The 21122-nt window shown below is 37.0% G+C and overlaps 1 protein-coding gene across 4 annotated transcripts in view; it reads left to right on the top strand.

Moving 5' to 3' along the window:
* ssp3 (short spindle 3) overlaps positions 1–21122 on the top strand; it is a 46273-nt gene that overhangs the window by 16694 nt on the left and 8457 nt on the right. For all 4 annotated transcript variants that reach the window (XM_087416661.1, XM_087416658.1, XM_011059494.2 and 1 more), the window contains exons 12-13: positions 17577–18000; positions 20033–20224. In XM_087416661.1, coding sequence (XP_087272787.1) covers positions 17577–18000; positions 20033–20224 — 616 coding nt within the window. The remainder of the gene's footprint in view (positions 1–17576; positions 18001–20032; positions 20225–21122) is intronic.

Consider the following 21122-nt stretch of genomic DNA (forward strand, 5'->3'; position numbering starts at 1 on the left):
AGAAACGCATGAAAACATTTCGATTCGTCATTCGAAACGAGTTTGCTTTTTTTTTCTTTTACAAAGTTTCTCGCTCCGTCGATTGACAGTGAATCCTCATCTTTTTCGCTGAAGCTATTAGTGCCTGACGGGTTTTCACGCATCTTATATACACTCGCTCACTCGAGTGCACGGTTCTCGTCCGAAATCCGCATCTTTTGATCTGGTTGAGTCGCTCGTTGCGCAAACACGCGCCGTCCAAGACAGTTGCGCGCCCCTTTGAACGGGAAAGAACGAAAGAATACTCGGCGGGTGCTTTCCGAGGCATCGCTGGACCACCCTGTCTGAAAATATAACCGTGCCGTGTCGCGCCAATGCCGAACTTAATACGCGAGTCACGCAAAGTGACAAGACGCAAACTGTGTTTTCGTTGCATCGCGCGAGATCCGATCTTTGCCGGGGTGATGTTTCGCACCTGGGTCAACTTCCTTCATGAGGACCCCCCAAAACGCTATGTTAACCCCTTTGCCACTTCCCTATCGCGTCTTTCATGTTCGTCCTCTGTTTCTTCGCTCGTGTCTTCCGGGGAGAGAAATCCTGTCCGCATATTCTCTCATTTCTCATCTCTCTGAACGTATAGGAACGTCATGTGTCGAACACGTCATCGAGGTTATACGCGAAAAGTATCTCTCTAAATGTACGATCAATGTACCGGGTTAATTCTCATCACTTATAGATATATAAAAATTATTAAATGACTCTATATATATTTTAACATGTTTAAAAAGTATTTATAAAGTTATTAAAAAACAAAGGAAAAAATAGAGATCATTATTTAATCAAATGTTCCTAGTAATGTTCAAAGAAAAGAAACCCATGACACGAATGATCCAATCATGTGTATTAAGGGTTAAAATACATAGTAGATGAACTTTTATTCCAGGTAAACATTAAATTAGAGTTTAATTGGAAACTCGATATATTTGGCTTCGCAACGCGGACGGCAGTCGGATTGATTCTTGATTTTATTAACACGGAAAAGAATATTTTTTTTCACGCGGAATTACTGCGTAATTTCCGCTAGATGTGACAGTATTGCGTTAAAAAGATCCCGGATTCGTTATCTCTCTTTGGCGTACTTTACAGTTGGGTGAATCTGCGAATTTCATGTTCACCGAATGTACTGTCTGGCTTTGTATAATGAATGACGAAGGTGCGATCAGAATTATTGTCGACCGCGCGCACCGGTAGTGGGATTATTATGATTAATTTCCTGCCGATGTGCAAGAAAGGCCTAGTCACGATTTTTACTCAGCGGCGAGGTTGCTTTTCGCTCGTGTCTTTAAAGCGCGCAGATGTGTAACGGCGATCGATCATTTTGTACGTCGTAATACTTATTTGACGGTCGTTAAGTGCACTCGCCGTCACTCCTTCCCTAAAAAATAATACGCGAACTTTTTTTTTTGCACGCCAAGACCGATTTTTCCTTCTACGGACCTGGTAATATACGACGGTCCACGTTGTTCTGATACTCTCGACTTGGACAAGCAATTTTACAGCAAGTGAAATGAATGATAAACGACTATCGCTTGTACGGAGCATATTCGTTAATGCCTATTGATTTGTTCATTCATAGATGATATCATGAAATAATTATTCATTGGCATTGTAAATGTTGGTGCGTAAATAAGTTACGATAATGTGGTAATGAATTGCACAATGTATAAACGCCACATCTGTTTGTACGTAAACCAAACGTATGTGCAGCCAAAAATGATACGATTTTTATACTTTTCTTCCGTCAAGCTTTGCGAGCATTATATTTGTTCATAAGTTTTTGACACGTTGGTTGCCGAAAATAAGTTAACTCATGAGTTGTCGATAAATACCAGCTACTCGTTTTTCGACTTTTCAGAGGAGACAATAAAAATTTTATTGAGTTTTGAAGAATACTTGTAATTAACATATTTAAATAGTATGCTGATATAAGAATGGTGTTGAGGATAAAATTATCTAATTGCAGTAATTATACAGTAACGGCCAATGTGTCAACTAGAAGTACATACCAAGGTTTCTTACTCCCCTTAAAAAAACTAAACGAATCAATTATTATAAAAATAAATAAAATGATGGATAAAAAACGAATATTTTATTATAAAGGAATTATTGAAAAGTCCAAAAATTTGCAGAACTTTATCTTTTACACAAAATATACAAAATTAATCTAACAAAATAAAAACAGTCAACAATATAATGACCGCTCAATACTTTTAGTGTAAATTGATATTAATATCTGTATAAAGAACGATCACACGAATATTTTTTTATTTGGGATATATGGTGGGTTCTCTCTTCGCAGTTTTTTAATAAACCGAAAAACTGCAGAGTTATGGTATGGCTCTCTCTGGCGATATAATATTCTGATATTGTAACATAGAAAATATAATTATCATTAGGTTTTATCGATGATGTACGAATCAGATATCTCTTAAACTTTTCGATGATGTACGAACGGCTTTACAAAGTAACAGATGCGTCATACAAAGATAAGCAGATAAAAAAAACGCGGATGTTTGCCTATCAACTTTTATCTGTTAGCCCGCGTATCTTTCCGCGATCTCTAAGAGGCGCCGGTAGTAGCGGCTCTCTACGAGAGATCATTTCCCTCGTTTACCTCTTTTTCTCTTTAATGCCAACAATGCGAAAGATAAATGAGCTTTTTGCCGTAAAGTACGTGAGTCGTAGAGAATCGCATCCTACTATTGTTTCTCGTGCCGTGTATGTATGTGTGAACATGACGCACATGTAAATGCAAATAACGCACGTCCGTCTTTTAATTATATTGTTTAATAAAAAATGACTTTTTCGAGCACCAGAATGAAAGCAATTGTTTTCCATAAGTTTTTTTAAACACTAAATAGGATCCTGTTTTTAAATTGTTCTGTCACGTCACACTTTTAACTCTCTGTGGACAATATGAAATTTTCATCCTTCGACCGCAGCATGGGTCTTTGAACTTTAGTTTAGATTTTCATTGGTCCGGACTGTATAAAAAATTTTTATTTTGAAAAAATTCTTACATATTCGTGAAACTTTAACATTGAGTTTTTATTGTCACAGAACTTGAATTATATTTTGTACAGATTTAAATTTATTAGAATTTACAATAAAAAAATTGACTTTGTCTCTAAAGTCCGAGAAGAGTTAAGAAATTTGCAGTTAAACTTGAAAATAAGAGCAACTTTCGTGCATTTTGTAATTAAGATATGTGATGTGAAGTTTTATTGCAATCGAAATTAAGTATGTACGCAGTAGGGAACTATTATAGACGAGAGGTCAGATGTATGGCCACAATCAATTAATGGCCTCTTTCGATCGAAGACTCTCGAAACTCGACGATCGAGACCTGGACAGCAACCTTCGACATAATTGTTAGAGAGGAAGCACTATAAAAAAATCAAGTCCGCAAACACTCTTACCGATAATCTCGATGGGTCACTAGAAGGAAGAATCTGTCACGCATTAAGATCTGTGCTGTTTTTCAATCGAAACAGAATCAAGCGAGTAATTTGCTTACGCTTGCGAACGAATGTCCGGCATTCAATCAAATCTCCTCGCTTTTACTTTTTGCCCGAACAATTTTGATGAAATATTGGCCGGAAGCCGAGTTAAATAAACTTATCGTTGCAATTTTTTATCATTTAACACCAGAAAAATACAATATACTTTCTATGTTATAATTCGAAATTTAATAATAATAATAATTGAATAATAATAATTTTATTGCAGACATGAATGGGATATTAATCATAACTTTTTCCCGGGGGTAAATATGAAAAGTAAAAATTTTTATTGTTGAAGTTAATAGAGCAATTTTTCACGTTTCCGCTCTAGGGAAAATATTACATGATCGATATCCTGAAAAGTGATGAAGAGTGTCTTAACAAGTGAGAGATCAACAGTAATGCTGCTTATAAGCTTAGACTTCCAATAATAATAATAATAACAATAATAATAATAATAATAATAGTAATAATAATAATAATGATGATGATGATGATGATGATGATGATGATGATGATGATGATGATGATGATGATGATGATGATGATAATTCAAACATTTGTACATAACAGAAATATCTAAATAGGAAGTACAGAAAATAACAAATATGAAACTGATAACCAATTATATCCTCTTTTTGAATGATTAAAAAAAAATTCATCAGCTAGAAGACGTCGTTCTTTATATCATCAATATTAATTAAAAATATAAGAAAAAAATTATCTTATAATTATCAACGTTAAATAATGAAATTATCAATTCAGTATTAATTAAAAATCTAAGAGAAAGCGTCTACAACGCTTGCTAAAATTGAAGAATTTCTGTAAATTATGATATATTTTACCTCATAACATTTGAAATTACATACTTGATAAAATCACATATCTTGATACTTAAATTTGTTAGTATTGACTTTTAAATATAGATAACATCATCAGAAATGTTGTAGTCGTATTACCGGTATCGCGAAAATTTTACATATGCAACTTAAAGAAAAGTTCGATGGAACGATTTAAACACATGGAATATTGGTACTAAGTTTGATTATCATCTTGTGCAAGAGCAGATCTGACAATCCGAAAGAATTGTAGAAGTATAATAGAAATGTACCGATTTGAAAAGCGTTATGCTTCTTAAAGTGCCCATCTTCCGTGCGCGTACCCGAGATAAATCACAGTTTGCACTGGTTAATTGAAACGGATGTAAGAGAAACTCGGTGCGATTTCGCTTTTTGTTTCTCTTTGCGGTACGGGGATTAAATGGGCTTTCGATCAGCTTGTCGACGTCCACGAGCCTAAATTTTCCTTAGCCTGCCCGTGGCTTCCCGTGTCCCCCCATCTATTGTTATAAGGAATTAAAGGACTACGTCTTAATTGTGCGCAGAAATGACGCACTTTCCGCCAGACTGTCGCTTTAAGCCTACTACGTAATCGTTAAAAAATAACGCAGACGAGAGAATTATTGCATAACGCGGAAGCGTAAAGGCGAGGTGTCGTGAAAATTTTAGTTCGAAATTAAAATACAGTGAAATGATTTCTCCTTTATATTCATGTTACTAAATTCATGTTAAAAAATTCTAAAGTCCTTAAACCAATTGTTATGTATTATTAATCCTTTGGACTTGAAATAATTATCTTGACAAAGCTTACGTCGTGCGTTATATTTTCAATGAATATAAAAAAGATATTCTTACAAAGATTTAACGCGGATTTTAGATGATAAGCCGCACCACGTAAGCCTACTTATCTTCAAGCCTTCGCTTTAATGTTTGCGACTGAAAGTGAAAGTTGTCAGTTCCATTAAAAAAAAAAAAAAAAACTTACGACCAAATAAAATTAACTCTCAATCGTCTGCTGAGAAACAAAAATCGACATTCTCAGTCGATTGGATCGTACAACGATCTCTCTCCTTCCTTTTCTTCCTTTTTCTTCCCTCTCTCTTCAACTTTCTATCTTCCGCTTTGTATCAGGCAAATGGTTGGTCGCGTAACTATCGCAAAAATGATTTGCGACGACGTAATCGTCAGGCAACATCAAACTGTCGCATTAATTAATACGCCGCCTAGGCGAACAGCGGCTCGCGCATTTACTTAACGTAATAAGGTCCACGGTGGCTTCTTCTGCCTGCCATGCCTCCTCGCTCGCACGAGATAGGTAGGGTTTATTACGAAAATGAAAAGGCTACGTTTTAGTCGTGCAACCTGATTAAATCGGGAGTTGCGCGAAACGAGGTTAGACGCGAAACGACGGCGCGCCGGTCTCTTCCCCTTTGAAGAGCGGCGGGCAAAATCTATTTTATTAATATAACGGTGCTGCTGTTTGATCTGATAATTTAGTTTCGCCGTCCTAAAGAGCATCCTCCTCCTCCTCCTCTCCCTCCCTCTCTCTCTCTCTCTTTTTTCTCGTACCGGCTGACACCAAAGGCTCGCTCTCTCGCGAACGTATCTCGCATAAACGCACACCGACGTTTTCCCATGGGCATTTTCGGACTTCTTTCTCACCCCCGTAGCCTCCTCGTTCTCCACCTTATCGATTTCATGCAAATAGATTCGGCGCGCGAATCGCGAGAAGAAAATAGCAATAAATGTCGATGCGTGGTAGAATCTCGTTTAATATCAATTCTATAATAGTCATAAATTATAAAATTGATCAATTGTAGTCGAAATGTGAAGAAAGTAATCGTAATTGATTAATTTTTATGGCTTATGGTTGTGTTGAATACGTGATGTACAAATATAAAGTATTTCATTGCGCACAATAGCGGTTGAGTGGTAATTTGAGGCAAATTTTTTATTGGTAAATTTCTAATAACGATTCTGCATATATATTGTAACAGTTTGGACTAATTTTCTGATTGGTCATTGATCAAAAAGCGAAACATCTTGTATTTTTCATAATAGAACAGGCATTATGTGAAATTGTGTCATCGAACACACGTTTATGATTGATCAATGATTGATCAATTTTTGCGGCTTACGACTATTATAGAGTAGACATAATGGACTTCTATACACGTTAAATAAAATTCTCCCATAAATTCTCCGCTAATACGTACGATACATAACATTTTTCTTTTCTTTTTAGTAGCTTTATTCGGAAATTATAAACCGTACCATTAACCGGCTTATTCGAAGAATTCGGCCAGTCGAAGTCGGGTAAAATCATGAAAGAGAAGAAACTTAACGGATTTTCTCGGAATCGCAATCAGAGGATTTCGCGACTCTTCTCGTTAAGGGAATGAGATCGTGGAGAAAGGAACTCTAGGTATAATCGACGAAATCGGCGCGTCGGCGACCAAAAACCGATAACGTACGTTTTGGCGGCGGTCCAAAGGGGTGCCGAAGTCGCACGCGGGCACCTGCCACGTTCGTCCTCGGCGAAGGCGGCTTTGGACGAGCCTGAAAGCGCGAGGGTGGGTTCGGCACAGACCGGCAAGATCATCGGCGGTCGCGGAAGAAAGGGGGAGAAGAAGAAAAAACATCGCGGGGGTGAATGAGCGAGGCGGGTTGGGTACGTAATCTGCTAATGGACTGCTCTCCTCCCCTTCGTCTCGTTCTCTCCTCCTTGCTCCCTCTCTGTTTCTCCCGTCCAAATTCACCCTCGGCCGATATATACCCCTCTCCTTCCCCCCCGTATCCTCCCAACCCTCTTTCGTACGAACTCGACTCATCCCTCCGCCCCCCCCCCCTCTCTCTCTCTCTCTTTTTCTCTCTCTCTTTGTGCCGAGCTATCGGCGACCTACGCGCAACACGCCCAGTCGTTTGCTATTCTTCGTATTCTCGTTACGCTCCTTTTTTCTACGTGTTGCTCGCGGGATTGGTCGATACACCGCGAATCGGTTTAGCGTGCTCGTACACAGGGTGTTGAAAAATTACACATATAAACTTTGAAATCGTATTAGAGGATGGGAAGAGGAGTGGAGTTTCCGTAAACGTAGGCACGCGGAAAGACTTCTTTTTCCAAATTAAATTGTGAAGGAGGGTTTTTTCATAAAGGATTGTATAGTCTTCGTAGAATGTAAATAGAACACGCATGACTCCTCATGCTTTGTTAACTCATGCTTCGATTGAACTTTACGTAGAATTCTGGTTCGAACCTTGCGCAAATGGAAACTATAGGGAAAGCGCAATTTCATTCGTTTTTATTAACGTATTTATTAAGAAAATTTGTTTCTAAATAATGGTAAAAAAAGATGGTGGTTAGAAGAGTTTTTTACGTACATTGAAAAAAAACGTTCTAAATTAGTAAGTAATTTGTTTGAATAGTATCAGCAAATATTTACTAAATATAAAAGTATAATTGAAACAAGAACTATTAAGTTAATTTAACAATCATTTTTTTATTTTATTGAATAAATATTTATTTATTGTAAGCATAAATTATGTTTAGTTGGCACTATTCAAATAAATATTTATTAAGATTTAGTTATATTTTTTCAACGTACACGCAGTATTTAATCAGAATTTTTTCGTGAGTCTAGCGTGATTCTTATTTTGAAGCGAAAAATTACTTGCTTTATCGATGAATCTTTGATTTTGGGGATGAAAGAGAATTCTCTTTTTTTCCAAAAATATTATATATATTTAACGTAGGAAACGCAACCTGCGTGTGCGGCTCGTATTTAATTAACTTCTTTTCATATTGGAATTCAGACATGCAAATTGCCAATTAAATATTACATCAAATTCACGAATGGCAGGTGGTATCGTTCGCGCGCATAAATAATGATTTAAATTATTACCGACAATGCACGCTGTCGAATTAATTATGATGACATTGTATTTTATCTTGTAAACGTTACAAGCGCGTAAGCAATAAGTCCTCTTCTCACTTTCCAATTATTATTAATTATCGGATCGATTGTATAATGCACGCACTCGTTTTATTTTAAAAGCGCACGAGCATACAATTTTAACGAAGACAAAAATTGAAGCGCGCCAACGTTTTTCTACAACACGAATGTTTCTATACAAAGAGAATAATATCCCCTACGGATTTTACCAGCACTCATTAACCGAGCCCTTTTTTTAAATGGCATCAGATTTGAGCGGTATATTTTCAAACCGGTGCAAATTAATTATTTTTCATATCTTGCTAAAATAGACTCTTCTGTTCTTATTTACCACATTTCCAAAATTCCACCTACTATTTTTATACTATAAAAACAAACAGTTTTATTCTATAATTTTAACACATTTGACGCTTCCTATTTACGCAAACTTGAATCCATTACGAGATTTACATTGATATTGATCCGTCTTACGTTCTATCGAAACGATTGTCATCACGTCTGAAAACTTGTTTCAGATCGCGTCATAAATTTAAGGTAAATACTAGTTTGGCGATTTAGCATCAAATAGACAGCAGATGCACTTGAAGTATCAGCTGGCATCGCCGGGTGTTGGTCAGTGATTCATTTCCGAAGCCTTCCGCTCGTAACGTGTATTCATTCCCAAGGCGCGCATCCTCTAATCTACTCTTCGGACAGTGTTAAATGCTGCGCTGCTCGCCGATGACGTGAAACTGAATAACCGATCAGCACGAAAAGGGTTCTTACTTTACGATCAGAATAATTTCTATGAGACGATTTACAAATAAATGTTCGTCGGAAAGTCACACATTGTTTAATTTATAATGTCAATTATACTCAATTTGAATTATTTTCTATCATTTTTATAGGTCACCACGGTTCCTACTCAATATGTCGCTAATTTAATGAACCGTGGAATTAAACAATTTAATTCAAGAAAATGTATTAAATTTGACTCAAATTTAGTTTATTTTCAGTTTAATTTTAAGTACGTTAATTATTTGCTTTGAAACTAACTACAGAAATGGATTGATTTACATATGGAAGTTAAAAATAACAAAATGTTATTTAACTCAAGGAAATTGGATTGCCATTGCTCCTTTGAGCAATTCCATCTAACAGTGCAGTCCTTTAATTTTATTAATTTTTAAGCTTGTGAAGTTTCTTACGGACCCGAGAAAAAGGATCTTTAACAATAATAGTGCTGTCAACGACAGCGATGACAAGAGTGGCAATAGTAATGGGAACCGCGGGATTGGAGCCGAGTATTTGATCAGGTTGAGATAGGGGCGCAAGTAGAAATAGGCAGAGCGGCTGTTCTTGTTCCCATTCTGTTAAGTGGCAAGCTTCAACATTGTCTATTATCCTCCACGTACTCACCCGGCATAGGGCTAGCTTTAAACGACGCTAGAAGAAATCCGGTGTTGACTCTGACATGGCGAGATACATTGTACACTCACAAAAGTAACGCCTCCCTAGGAACTTCTGCTGTATCCGTGGAATTACTTAGAAAATAAAATACTTGGGTAAAAAAGTATTAAAAAATAGCAGCGTTGTGCACGCGCGATATTCTATTTATCAGAAAACGTAATCTAGATTTGATCATTTACTATTACTTATTATGTATTGCGTGTTAATGTTTTTCATATCTTGATTTTTGTTAAATTATTGGAAATTGTTAAAAAATCATAGAAATCGTTTAAATACTCACATCTTAAGAAATTCCCTATCTATCCACATCTGCGTATTTGTAACTCAGTTTTCTTTTGTTTAGATTGTAGTGCATTTTAATTAATTTTTTTTTGTTAATCTATCATTTGAAGACTGAGAAAGAATTTTTTAGTTAGAAAGTCTAAAATGTCGTAGCACAAAAGATATTTTGCAATAAATGAAAAATCGGAAAAAAACGTCTGAAAATGGGGGGGGGGGGGAGTTATACGCTAACCCTTTGTGAGTACTGAGGGTTAAATTAATTAAGAAGAAATTTTAAAATTTTTTAATTTATATATTGATATTATTCAACCGACATAATAAGTCGTGCTGATTGTAAAATTGTTAATTGCTTTTCATTCAAGTAATTGTTTAAGTCTTTTGTGCTAATAGATCAATAACTAAATTGATTGAGTGCGCTGTATTTATTTTACAGATATTTTGCCTTTACCTCGTCTCTCTTATCAAGTATAGCCGATATACATTCTTGTATAAAAGCGTATTTTTATGTAAATATACTAGATGCGACCGCGGACTGCCATTTTGTACCACGGCGTATATACGTATCTTCTTCTCGGGGAATATTGAATTTCTGTAGGTAAACATAAATTATTTTTAGAAATTCTACTCCACGTATAAATACGCGCAAACGGGGGTACTTCGCCGAAGCACAGCACGAATACATTTCACTGGCATGTTCATAACATATTGAATATCGGTAAATGGTCTCCAGTCAACAGAGCTGCAATCGGTTATTAAAAAATTCAGGTTTACAGAAAACCAATGCACGGATTTTACACGGCCGCTAATAATGGATGTCGGCGCGACATTTTTAGCAATTTCAAACAGTCATAAAGTTTTTTTCAGGAATCAAATAGAAATGTCAACATTATATCGTTACCGAAAAAAAAAGAGAAAAAAAAAAAAAATAATTGCCACTCTCAAAATTCACTGCAGTGATGTTTTTACAGTATACGTATACAATATATGTGTACATTAATATAAAGATAACAAGCTTGTCATAACATTTAAATAATTTGGCAATTTACTCTGTTTTTACTTTTACATCTTCATCATATTCCGCTGTTTCCTTTTTTATCCAAACTTTCATTTTCACACATTATTCGACTTCTATAATTGTATGATTATTTTCAAATAACTTGCATAATCGTGGGTTTATCTTTGTTGAAACGTAGAGAACCGCGGAGTTCCATCGAAATTCTCGTGTTTACTTTTATTCGCGCTTATTCGCGCATCGTTTGAGCGAATTTACAGTACGCTTGACACCGTCGCTATGCTCGGCCAAGTCGCATAGAGTTAGCACTCTTCACCCTACGCTCACCCCTGCACTCCGTCTGTACGTACGGAGTACCGTAGTGCGCTTCATCCCCCGCGCTACCGAAATCCCAGCGCGAATGCATTACGCATCAACGAATTCGGAGTAGCAATATCCTGAGTTGCTGGATGTCAGAGCTCAGGATTATAATACATTACCAATTCGACGAAGACCACCCATTTGACCTTGTTTCAGGCTTTATTTCGCGTACCGACATCCCTTATTGACATTTAATACAAACTCGTCGAAGCTTTGCGATGGTATCGTTAAGTTTTAATAGTTTAACAACAGAATAATCGTGTATGCTCTTCTAATGCCAATATCGCGTCTAATGTCAATTTTTTATACTGTTGAAAAAAAATAAAATTTCATTTATCCCTCTAGACGTAACTTTGCGATTGCTATTGTAAGAAATACGTTCACAATTTTATGTACACAGTATTCAATTGTATCGCCTAGTTCGATTCTTTCTTTTTTAACGTTAAATTAGAAAAAATGTATCTATTTTTACATCCGATCGATAATGGAGAATCGAAATAGCGAACAAGATTGGCGACCGAATGGCCCGACCACCACACCCCGCGCTACTCCCTTTTTTTCCGACTCAATGATACGCGACTGTCATTTACACACTTCTGCCATTTCGTTGCGCAAACATACCCTATTGTCGAAATAGCGAAATGGCACTTCTGCCAGGCGCGTTTGTCCGGCGCCGAAGAGGAATATTTCCACCGAGCGCGCTGGACCTGGAATTCTGTTATTCTTACTATGAACACCATTCCTTCGACGAACAATTTTCAAGTACAGTTTACATTAAATTTAGGTACGTTGAAATGGACTATATAGCAGTTATTTCAAATCAACAATTATTTTAAATAATTCGTAATTTTATATATTATTATACACTGAGAAAAAAATTATTCATTTGTCTAATTAATTGTTCACTTGACTAAATTAGTCTAGTTTCATCTTTGTTTCTTTCGTTGGAGAATTTATGTATTTAAGTCAAATATAATATGTTTGACTTAAATACATATATTCTTCATCAAGAGAAATAAAAAACGGATTAAATTAATTTAGTCAATTGAACAATTTTTTTTCTCAGTATACATATATCATATAAATATATAGCACTTTAAAGAACAAAAAATATATACACATTTAGCAATTAATTTACCATATTGATTAATATACTACTGCATTGTTTGTATCACTTCAATTTTATACAACTAGATAGTCAATGGTACAACTAGAGATTTATCCTTTCTCCTAGTACATGGTACAAAATATTTGCGTTTTCAGCCGAACATACGTCGGAAATTACATTTTTGATTGATTTACAGCATTAATTCCGGAGTGTTATTCGGCTGACTCACGCGCATTCGCGAAAAATTTGTTGCGGCGATTTTCAGCTAGATACCACTGCGTTATTCGTTCGGATTAACAGAAAAATTGTTTCCGCTTATTTTTATTCCGCCTCGTTTGTCAAAGTCACGTATATTTTTATCACCCATACGCATCGCGCGTATATTACTTTAAATACGTGTAGCACTTTGGGAAACAAATATTCATCTATATATATTGCCGAAAATATGTATTCTTCATGAATCTGTAAACATAGCATCGTTATATCTCCGAAATTGTGACTATGACCAAAGGCTACCTCAGTTTTACATTCCTATTACATACGAAAGATACTTGTGATTGTTCTCCAAAAATTCGAATTACGCGACATTTTAAACCGGATAGACACATATTTTCCCCATTCTCTGGTAATCCAGGACACACAAATTACGAGCCATCCGTTCGATTATCCTCCTCCTCAGGGGTAAGCCTACCCTCGGAGAGCCTTTTTCCTGTCCATAAGTGCACTCGCGCGGTGCAGCGCGCAAATCGCGTAAGCAACTGCCGGTTCGTTGGGGGTGCGGGCTGAAAGAGCAAAGATATGCACCCTCGCGAGCTCGCTATGAAATAATCATATGGTTAGCTAATGGCGGCTTCTCCAGGGTAGCAGTATATATGGCCAGCCGCTCGCCACTCTCATCCTCTTTCTTTCCCTTTCTCTCCCCTTCCCGTGGATGCGTGCAGGGGCGGGACGAGGGGATAATAAATAAATTCGATATATTTGCCTCGAGACTTTCCCCCCGCAAACATTCAATGATAGATCGCAATCTCAGACTGGCGGGGCGACGCACCCCCTGACGCGGACGTGCGTGAAGATCGGGACACGGGATCTTTCTGGTTGGCACGAATCGCTTCGATACCTCCAGTACGCGTGCGGTAAATTGAATGGCAGATTGAGGAATATATATTCTAAAGACGGTTCAATTGCCTTTCGCCTGACTGAATTTCTAATTGAAAATTAATAGCGAAACTTAATATCGTACTCTGTTTTTGGAAAGATACTTCTGCCTTATCGTAAAGATTGACAGAAATATTAACGGGAAAGTTCGCTTCTAAATTGAGAGTCGATTCGAAGCATCTTGAAATTTGCGAATAAATAACAAGGTTATCATAGACCTGGAAAACCGGGAAAAATCAGGGAAATTGAAATTGGTTATGGAAACCGGAAAAAAGTCAGGGGAAAATGTAAAAAAAATCTGGAATTTCGAAATTTGCTCACAATTCCCTGAAACTGCTCCTATTCCAAATAATTGTTATAATTTTTTAAATATTATATTTGACGTTTATAATCAAATATGTTCAATATTTGTGCACTTCAAACGATTTTATTAAAATAATTAAAATTTATATTTTATTCAGTATTTTTATTTGATCCCTCTTTTTCGTCATAACTGCATTCTTTTTTTCTAAAACTAATTTATTTTTTGCTATGGCTTGAATTTGCATCCAAAATTGTACTTTTTTATGCTACTTTTTTACATTGTTTTTAATAATATAGACTAGCTTTCCTACAATCCTTGAGTCTAAATGTTAAAATTTACATATTTTATATTACTCATGGACAATTTTCTATTTTATCTGGAAAATCTGGAAAAATTAGGGAATTTTAAAATTCATTTTCTGTAGCAACTCTGAATAAGGAAATCTTTTTTTTTTAAATTAATTTTAAACGGTATATAGCAAGAAGTATTTAACAAAACGTCTGAGTTTGAAATTTAATTACGAAAGTATAATATAAGTATTCAGAGTATAATATAAGTATTCGCTTTTATACAAAGAGACAATTTTGCATACCTTTTAATATTTTTGTTTATTAATTTATTTAAAAAAGTTATTTTTCAAGCATCTTTAGAAAGGCAATTTTTATTTCTGTTCTAAGGAATAATCTTTTCCTAAAGCAGAAATGTGAAAAGTGAAAATTTTTGTCATTAAAGTTAATGGAGTAATTGTTTACTTTTTACGTTTTCGATCTATGGAAACTGTTATATGATTAGTATTCTGATGCTAATGGCATGATATGGACTCTGTATGTACTGAATGATTTTAATAATATCGAAAAACAACTATCCAATTTGGCCAATGATTTCAAATTTTGTGATATGGTTTTTTTCAAATTTATGTACAATATATATATTTTGGAAGAAATTAAATCTTATAGAAGCGAGCACACAGAATTGGTGTATCACAGGAATAGAGAATTGATTCTTGAAACTTAATTTTGCCCCCTGATTTAATGATACCTTTGTGCACAACTGTTTACGACCCTGATCTTAAATTAAAGTTTGAAAAGTGGATAAAATTCGACACTTAAGTCGAGGAAAAATCATCATCAAATTGACCGATCTGTGGTTGTAGAACTGATTTTGGGAATACCGTCATTTCAGGCTAGCATACCCCATGCGATTACATGATTATGAAAGTATGATTCAATATTTCAGGCTGTGAGTGAATAGCATCACCTGGATCGAAAAGATTTATCCCTACTATGGGTTAAAGGATTAAGCGATCCCGTGCAGTGACTTTCACGGATGTAATCCGGTGATACCATAGAGTAGCGAAACGGAAGCAGAATGGTGAACGGGAAGGAAGGCGGGGTAGCCACTCGGCTCGTCGCAAAATTATTACATTCGAAGACGGCGATTCCCCTCGTCCAACTGTCGCCTATGTTGTTATAGATTAAGGACGCGGAGGGGTTCTCGTGTAATCGTGCGAGCTGGCGATTAGCGTGTTGAGCAATTCTAATCCGCGATCATTTCGCTGCATTTTATTAGCGAATTTACTCAGATCCGTCGCACCAATGTTTGGCATCACGCGTCATCGTGGCGACTCGCATTCGTCCATTGTCATATCTCTGGCTCCGACAGGCTTAAGACCGTCCGTCGCGCTTATTGGGGGAACGAGCAGAAGAAAAAGAATAAAAGAAAAGAAAAGAAAAAAAAATCATCTCTACGGATGGCGACACGACTCGACAAACCGGATCCCATATTCCGTCTCGTGTCGACGAGCGGAATGTTAAAAATTCATCTTCTGGAATTTCGCGTCTTTGAACCTGCGCACTCGAGATGGAAATATCGGTTGACGCGAGTACAATGTTTCGGGAAATACAACGCGATATCGTCAACCATTTTTACGCTACAATCGAAGCTAGTGCGGCGGGATTAGCTCGCAGTTAGTTATGATTAGACGCGACAGTTGGCCTTCCACGGACGTAGGATCGAAGGGCGGCGCACCCTCTTTCCTTCTCTCTCTTTCACTGTGTGTATTATATATTTCAATACTCATTGACGCCCCGAGTTTGTGTGCGTTTCTGCCGAGGAGAGGAGTCGAAGGGGGTGGCGATAATACACGCTGACAGGCACGCACCCTCTCGGGCTTGCGCGGCCGCGGAAGGGGATGCTGCCTATACGAGAGAAAGAAAAACGTATACATACAACTACCGGATAGAATAAGCATCACGTGCGCCGCCGATCGCAACCCCCTCAGTTCCCTACACGCTCTTCTCGCCGTTCTGGCCGCTCCTTCATCCCCCTACCTTCTCTCTTTCTCTCGGAATTACGCACTGATGTTATAATCCTCTCGTGTTACGCCGTCGCACATGCTGTCCTGTAAGCAATACATTGTTTTTTTTTTATCCGGTTCCATCTCCCCTGGCGCCCATATGCACATTTCGCTGCCGTATGATCGTTCGGTGATCGACGAGCATCGATTGCTGAAAGTACTGGAGTGAGATCCTTCGTCGGTCCAGGGGTCGACGGCCCGTTTGAATATTGGATTGTTCGTTTCTCCGTTTAGAACAGGTGTTCCTGCACTTTCGCGTCTATCAACGAGACGAGTTCGTATTGTTTTGTGCCGCTGCGAGAATGCTCTTTAAAATTCTTCGACCCTTACACGTACTTCCTGAATCGAAACAACCGGGACCGACCTTCATGTACTGAAAATTTAAAATGTAAAAGGGAAAGAACACTTCGTGAACACTAATGTTCTCGACTGCAATGAATTTTGAGCCGACCTGAGTTGAATTAATGACGTTGCATGCTTTATTATTGGTAGAGCATGTAACGTCAATCAATAGTAGAGCATGTAACATCATTAATCCAGGTCAGTTCAAACACATTGCAGTCGAAAACGTTATAACGTACGCAGAGAAAAATGTTGAAGTATTATAAAGTAAATTACTTACAGCGTTTTCTTTGACCTTTATTAGTTATAACAAAATTTGATTGTAACGAAATATTAGCACGACTATTAACATACTTGACTATTCATAATTAGCTGTTGTTAATGTTAATCTTCATTGAACACATACTTGAATATGTTATACTTAATTCAATTCAATTGTTTATAACTTTCATAAAAATAAACGTGCTGTAAAAAATTTTTTTTTCAATCAAAATGTCAGACATTAAGTAACATTACAACAAACAAATGTATGTTATAAAAAAATTATTAAGCAATGGAAAAAACATAGGAAAAAGAGTGCCAGACATGCTATATCCAGAGCAGCATTAAAGAATTAATTACATTTTTACACTATTAATATCATTCAGTTGTTCCACATTGAGTTGTACAAATAACTCCATAATCAAAGGGTTAAAGATGATGATTCTAGTGACAAGTAAGAACATAGAAATAGTAAATTTTAATGAAGAATATCTCAACCATGGGAATTCTCCTTGACCCTACTCCAAAGATATCAAAAACATCGAGGAAAAAAGATGCGGCTTCGATGATCCGCGAGACTTATAATACGTGTCTCGATTCTTTTGTGCTTCAGATATCTGGTAGCCGGCAGCTTAGTGGATCGCGTGTCACGCCACAGTCGGGCCCTGATCGAGACGGATTTTTTTCTGGATCAGGAGCATGAATCGCCGTTGCTGGTATCATCTTACGATCTCCTCGCACGTATCTGCAGTCATCTGAGGAGGTCCGTCGATCAAGATTCTGTCAGCGTGCACGGCGAGAGCAGCAGCGGTGTCGAGCAAACGAGTAACGAGTCGCACTTGTTGTCGACTTTGTCGACGACTGAGGCATCGAGTGCGATCGGCGCTCTTTATGCTGCGGTCGCGTACACGTCGCAGAATCAGAAAGGTGCTTCGCCCACCCCTAGCCAAACATTCACGACCGCCGTGCGAACCCTGGCTAGCCACGGCCTCAAGCTCCTTAAATCGATCGCAGAACTCGATCTTCGGACGCTGCAGGTATATATAATTCCTTTTTGCGACTTTAGTCCTCGACAAAATTTGTAATAAATGATCCTTTATTCTTCTATTTTTTTGTTATTAACGCACATTTATACATTTATTAATTATTCTTCGATCTGAACGTATTAATTCATTACTTTTTGTCTCAATGCATTTATATATTTCCATGTAAATCTGTGTTATTGTAATCTTGAAACGAGACTTTAAATAATTATTGAATCAGTAAAAACGCAAGTACACTTGAAAAAATACTAAATTTTAATAAATATTTGTTTGAATAATTCTAAGTAAATATTTACTTAGTACTATTCAAAGAAATATTATTAATTTTTTTTCAGTATAAAAGGAATGTTGTTTTGGAGAAAATATATCTGAATGTAAATTCGAAGATAAAAGCGTACATTGCAAGCAAAGTTAATTAAGTTATAAACGGCTGGATGCGGGATTTAGTGTTCTTAAATAGACTGTTACATTTTTGAACTGTGTACGCTATTATTGTATTCAACTCTCTTGAATTATCATTCCTCCGAGTTTCATCATCATCGAACATGACGTTGCTCGGCTCGTGCATAGTATTTATTCCTTTCCAATTTTAGGATTCGTGCTAGACAATTCACGCCAAATACGGCTATTTAAGTTTACTCGTCATATCCAGTGTAATCATATTCATCAAATATATAGTTGACGTCGGATAATTACATTCTGATATTAATTACATACGATAAAAATTATTAGATAGATACGCACAGTGTTAGTTTATTCTATTTCACTATCTTTTGAATCTCGATCATTGATACTTGATTTCAGTCTAAGTAATAGCTGGGACGCTGTCGCTCATTAAATCGCCATAAGCTCCATTACTTTTTAATTCACGACAGTTTCGCAATTCGGCATTACCGCAACCCACCCCCGGCGTCGCCTCTCCAAATGACAACGATGCCGCTTGTTGCCGCCAACAATGCAGCTTATCGTCATAGGGCGCCGGGCGTGATGGAGATATCATGTATCGCGGGGGTTCGGCCTGTCAAGACGTAAAGGCCTCCCGTGAAGTTCTCTCGCAGCGAGCCAACCGCGAATTGAATTGAAGCAGCCATACCTCGCGCCCTTCGCCCCGCAAAAACCATAAGGGCTATCGTGTGCCCCGCGGGAGGGCTGTGCCCTGTCCCGCGGGATCGCCCGTCGATTACCAGATGAGCCCCGCGTGCATTTGCCGAAAAACCGACGGTTATTATCTATTCTCTTTGCACTCAGTTTTTTCACGACAAGTTAAGCCGATGTTCTGGTCGCCAGTCCGATAATGTTTATCTTAGATTTTAACTAGAGACCTTATTACGGAGTCTGGCCACGAGCGATTATGTCAAAATCCTACCATAGAGAAAATATATATGTGTAATTTCTCTATATATATATATATATATATTATATATACTATCTCACTTTAACTTATACTGTTTAATTTATAATTTTAATTAAGATTATAGAATGAGACAACAGTAAGTTAGAGTGACGTAGTAGACACAGGGAGAAAATATACACTGTTAAAGTTCACAATGTCAAATTATATTTGAAGATATTTTTAATCATTTCTATTTCACCACTGCTCCTACCCACTATGTCGTTAATTTGATTGAAACAATTTAACTCAAGAAAATGTATTAAATTTGACTCGAATTTAGTTTATTATCTACTAAGTGTATACATTAATATGGACGATGTGTATTTTGAAACTATAACCACAGAAATGGATTAATTTACATTTTGACACACATGGAAGTCGAAAATAAAATACTATTTAACTTAAGGGATTAGGTTCCCATTGCTTCTCTTTCTCTTTTATATCTAACAGTGTGTGTACATACATTTCTTTCTCGTAGGATTTTGACAAAATCGCTCGTGGTTAGATTCTGATATAGAGTTTCTAATTTCAAGCTTTGAGCTTACAAGAGTTTTGTCCGATCGAAAGGAGTTTATAAAAATATTAATTGATGTACATAACTTCTTGTTACAAACGGAAAATGTTCTGTTACAGAGCTTCTTGGGCGCCGAGGGTACGAGCCTGCAATGGCGGCTGATAGCGAGTCATCTAATAACTCGACTGTCCCGCGACTCTTTGTCGGACAAGTCGGAGGTGGGCTCTATGCCGAATACGAGCGGTATTCACATCCTCTCGGAATTGTTTGCAGTGCTTGGGTACTTCTCCCTTAACAATCCGGACAATCAGGTACGTCCTGTTCCCATATGGTAGTTTATGCGATCGAATACCTCAGAGTTCGAACGGGCCTTTCTAGCGAAACAAGTTAAGTGTAGCCGTACGTTCATTTGCGTAGAATCTGAATTTGCTGTCAAATCCTTTTTTTTCTTAATAAGTCCGTTTTAAAAATCGTCTTTTTGAGCTCTTCATTTCTCTCTTTCTTTCTCTTTTTTCTCCCAAAAAATAAAAATAGAGTAAAAGATTAATTCTGACATTATTAATCTTTATTATTCTTTCTTACATGACAAAGCTATGACGCATTAATACTTTTATTTACTTTGAAAATATTAGCTGTGTTTCAAGATTTTATCCACGGATGTTATTAAACGAGAGTATACTTTTGTTGAGCATATTCGTTTGATTTTGGTATTTTACTGTATACATATAGTGCATGTATAGTATAGCACAGCTTTAAATTCCTCGAATCGGCGTTAAGACTGTCAACTACAATGTTTCGAGTCACCCGTTACTTTACTATGAGAAACGTACGCGCTGGATGGCGTGCACAGTGCGTTACTGGCGAGAAGAAGGAAGAGGCTGTTAGACACAACACACTCAGCAGACCTCCCATCAATATACGGCCGAACGCCGTTAAGATATATTTACGGCGTACCATTCTGTGCGCTCCAGGGCGTGTGTACACGCACAATACTGGTCCATCAGCTCGCAAAACGACGAAAATTCATAGCATTTATAATTGCGACGCGGAAAACGAAAGAAGTCCGAGCGTGAAATTAATTAAAGGGATAAAATACGAACATTGAAATCAGTGAAATGTAAACGTTGCGAAATGCAGGAAATTTTTCTTAAAATAATTTAAGAAATAATAAATAAAGCATATATTTAAAAGTAGTATGGCTAGTATCGA

Source organism: Acromyrmex echinatior, chromosome 2 (assembly GCF_024713525.1).
Source record: "Acromyrmex echinatior isolate Ae372 chromosome 2, ASM2471352v2, whole genome shotgun sequence".
Lineage (NCBI taxonomy): Eukaryota > Metazoa > Arthropoda > Insecta > Hymenoptera > Formicidae > Acromyrmex > Acromyrmex echinatior.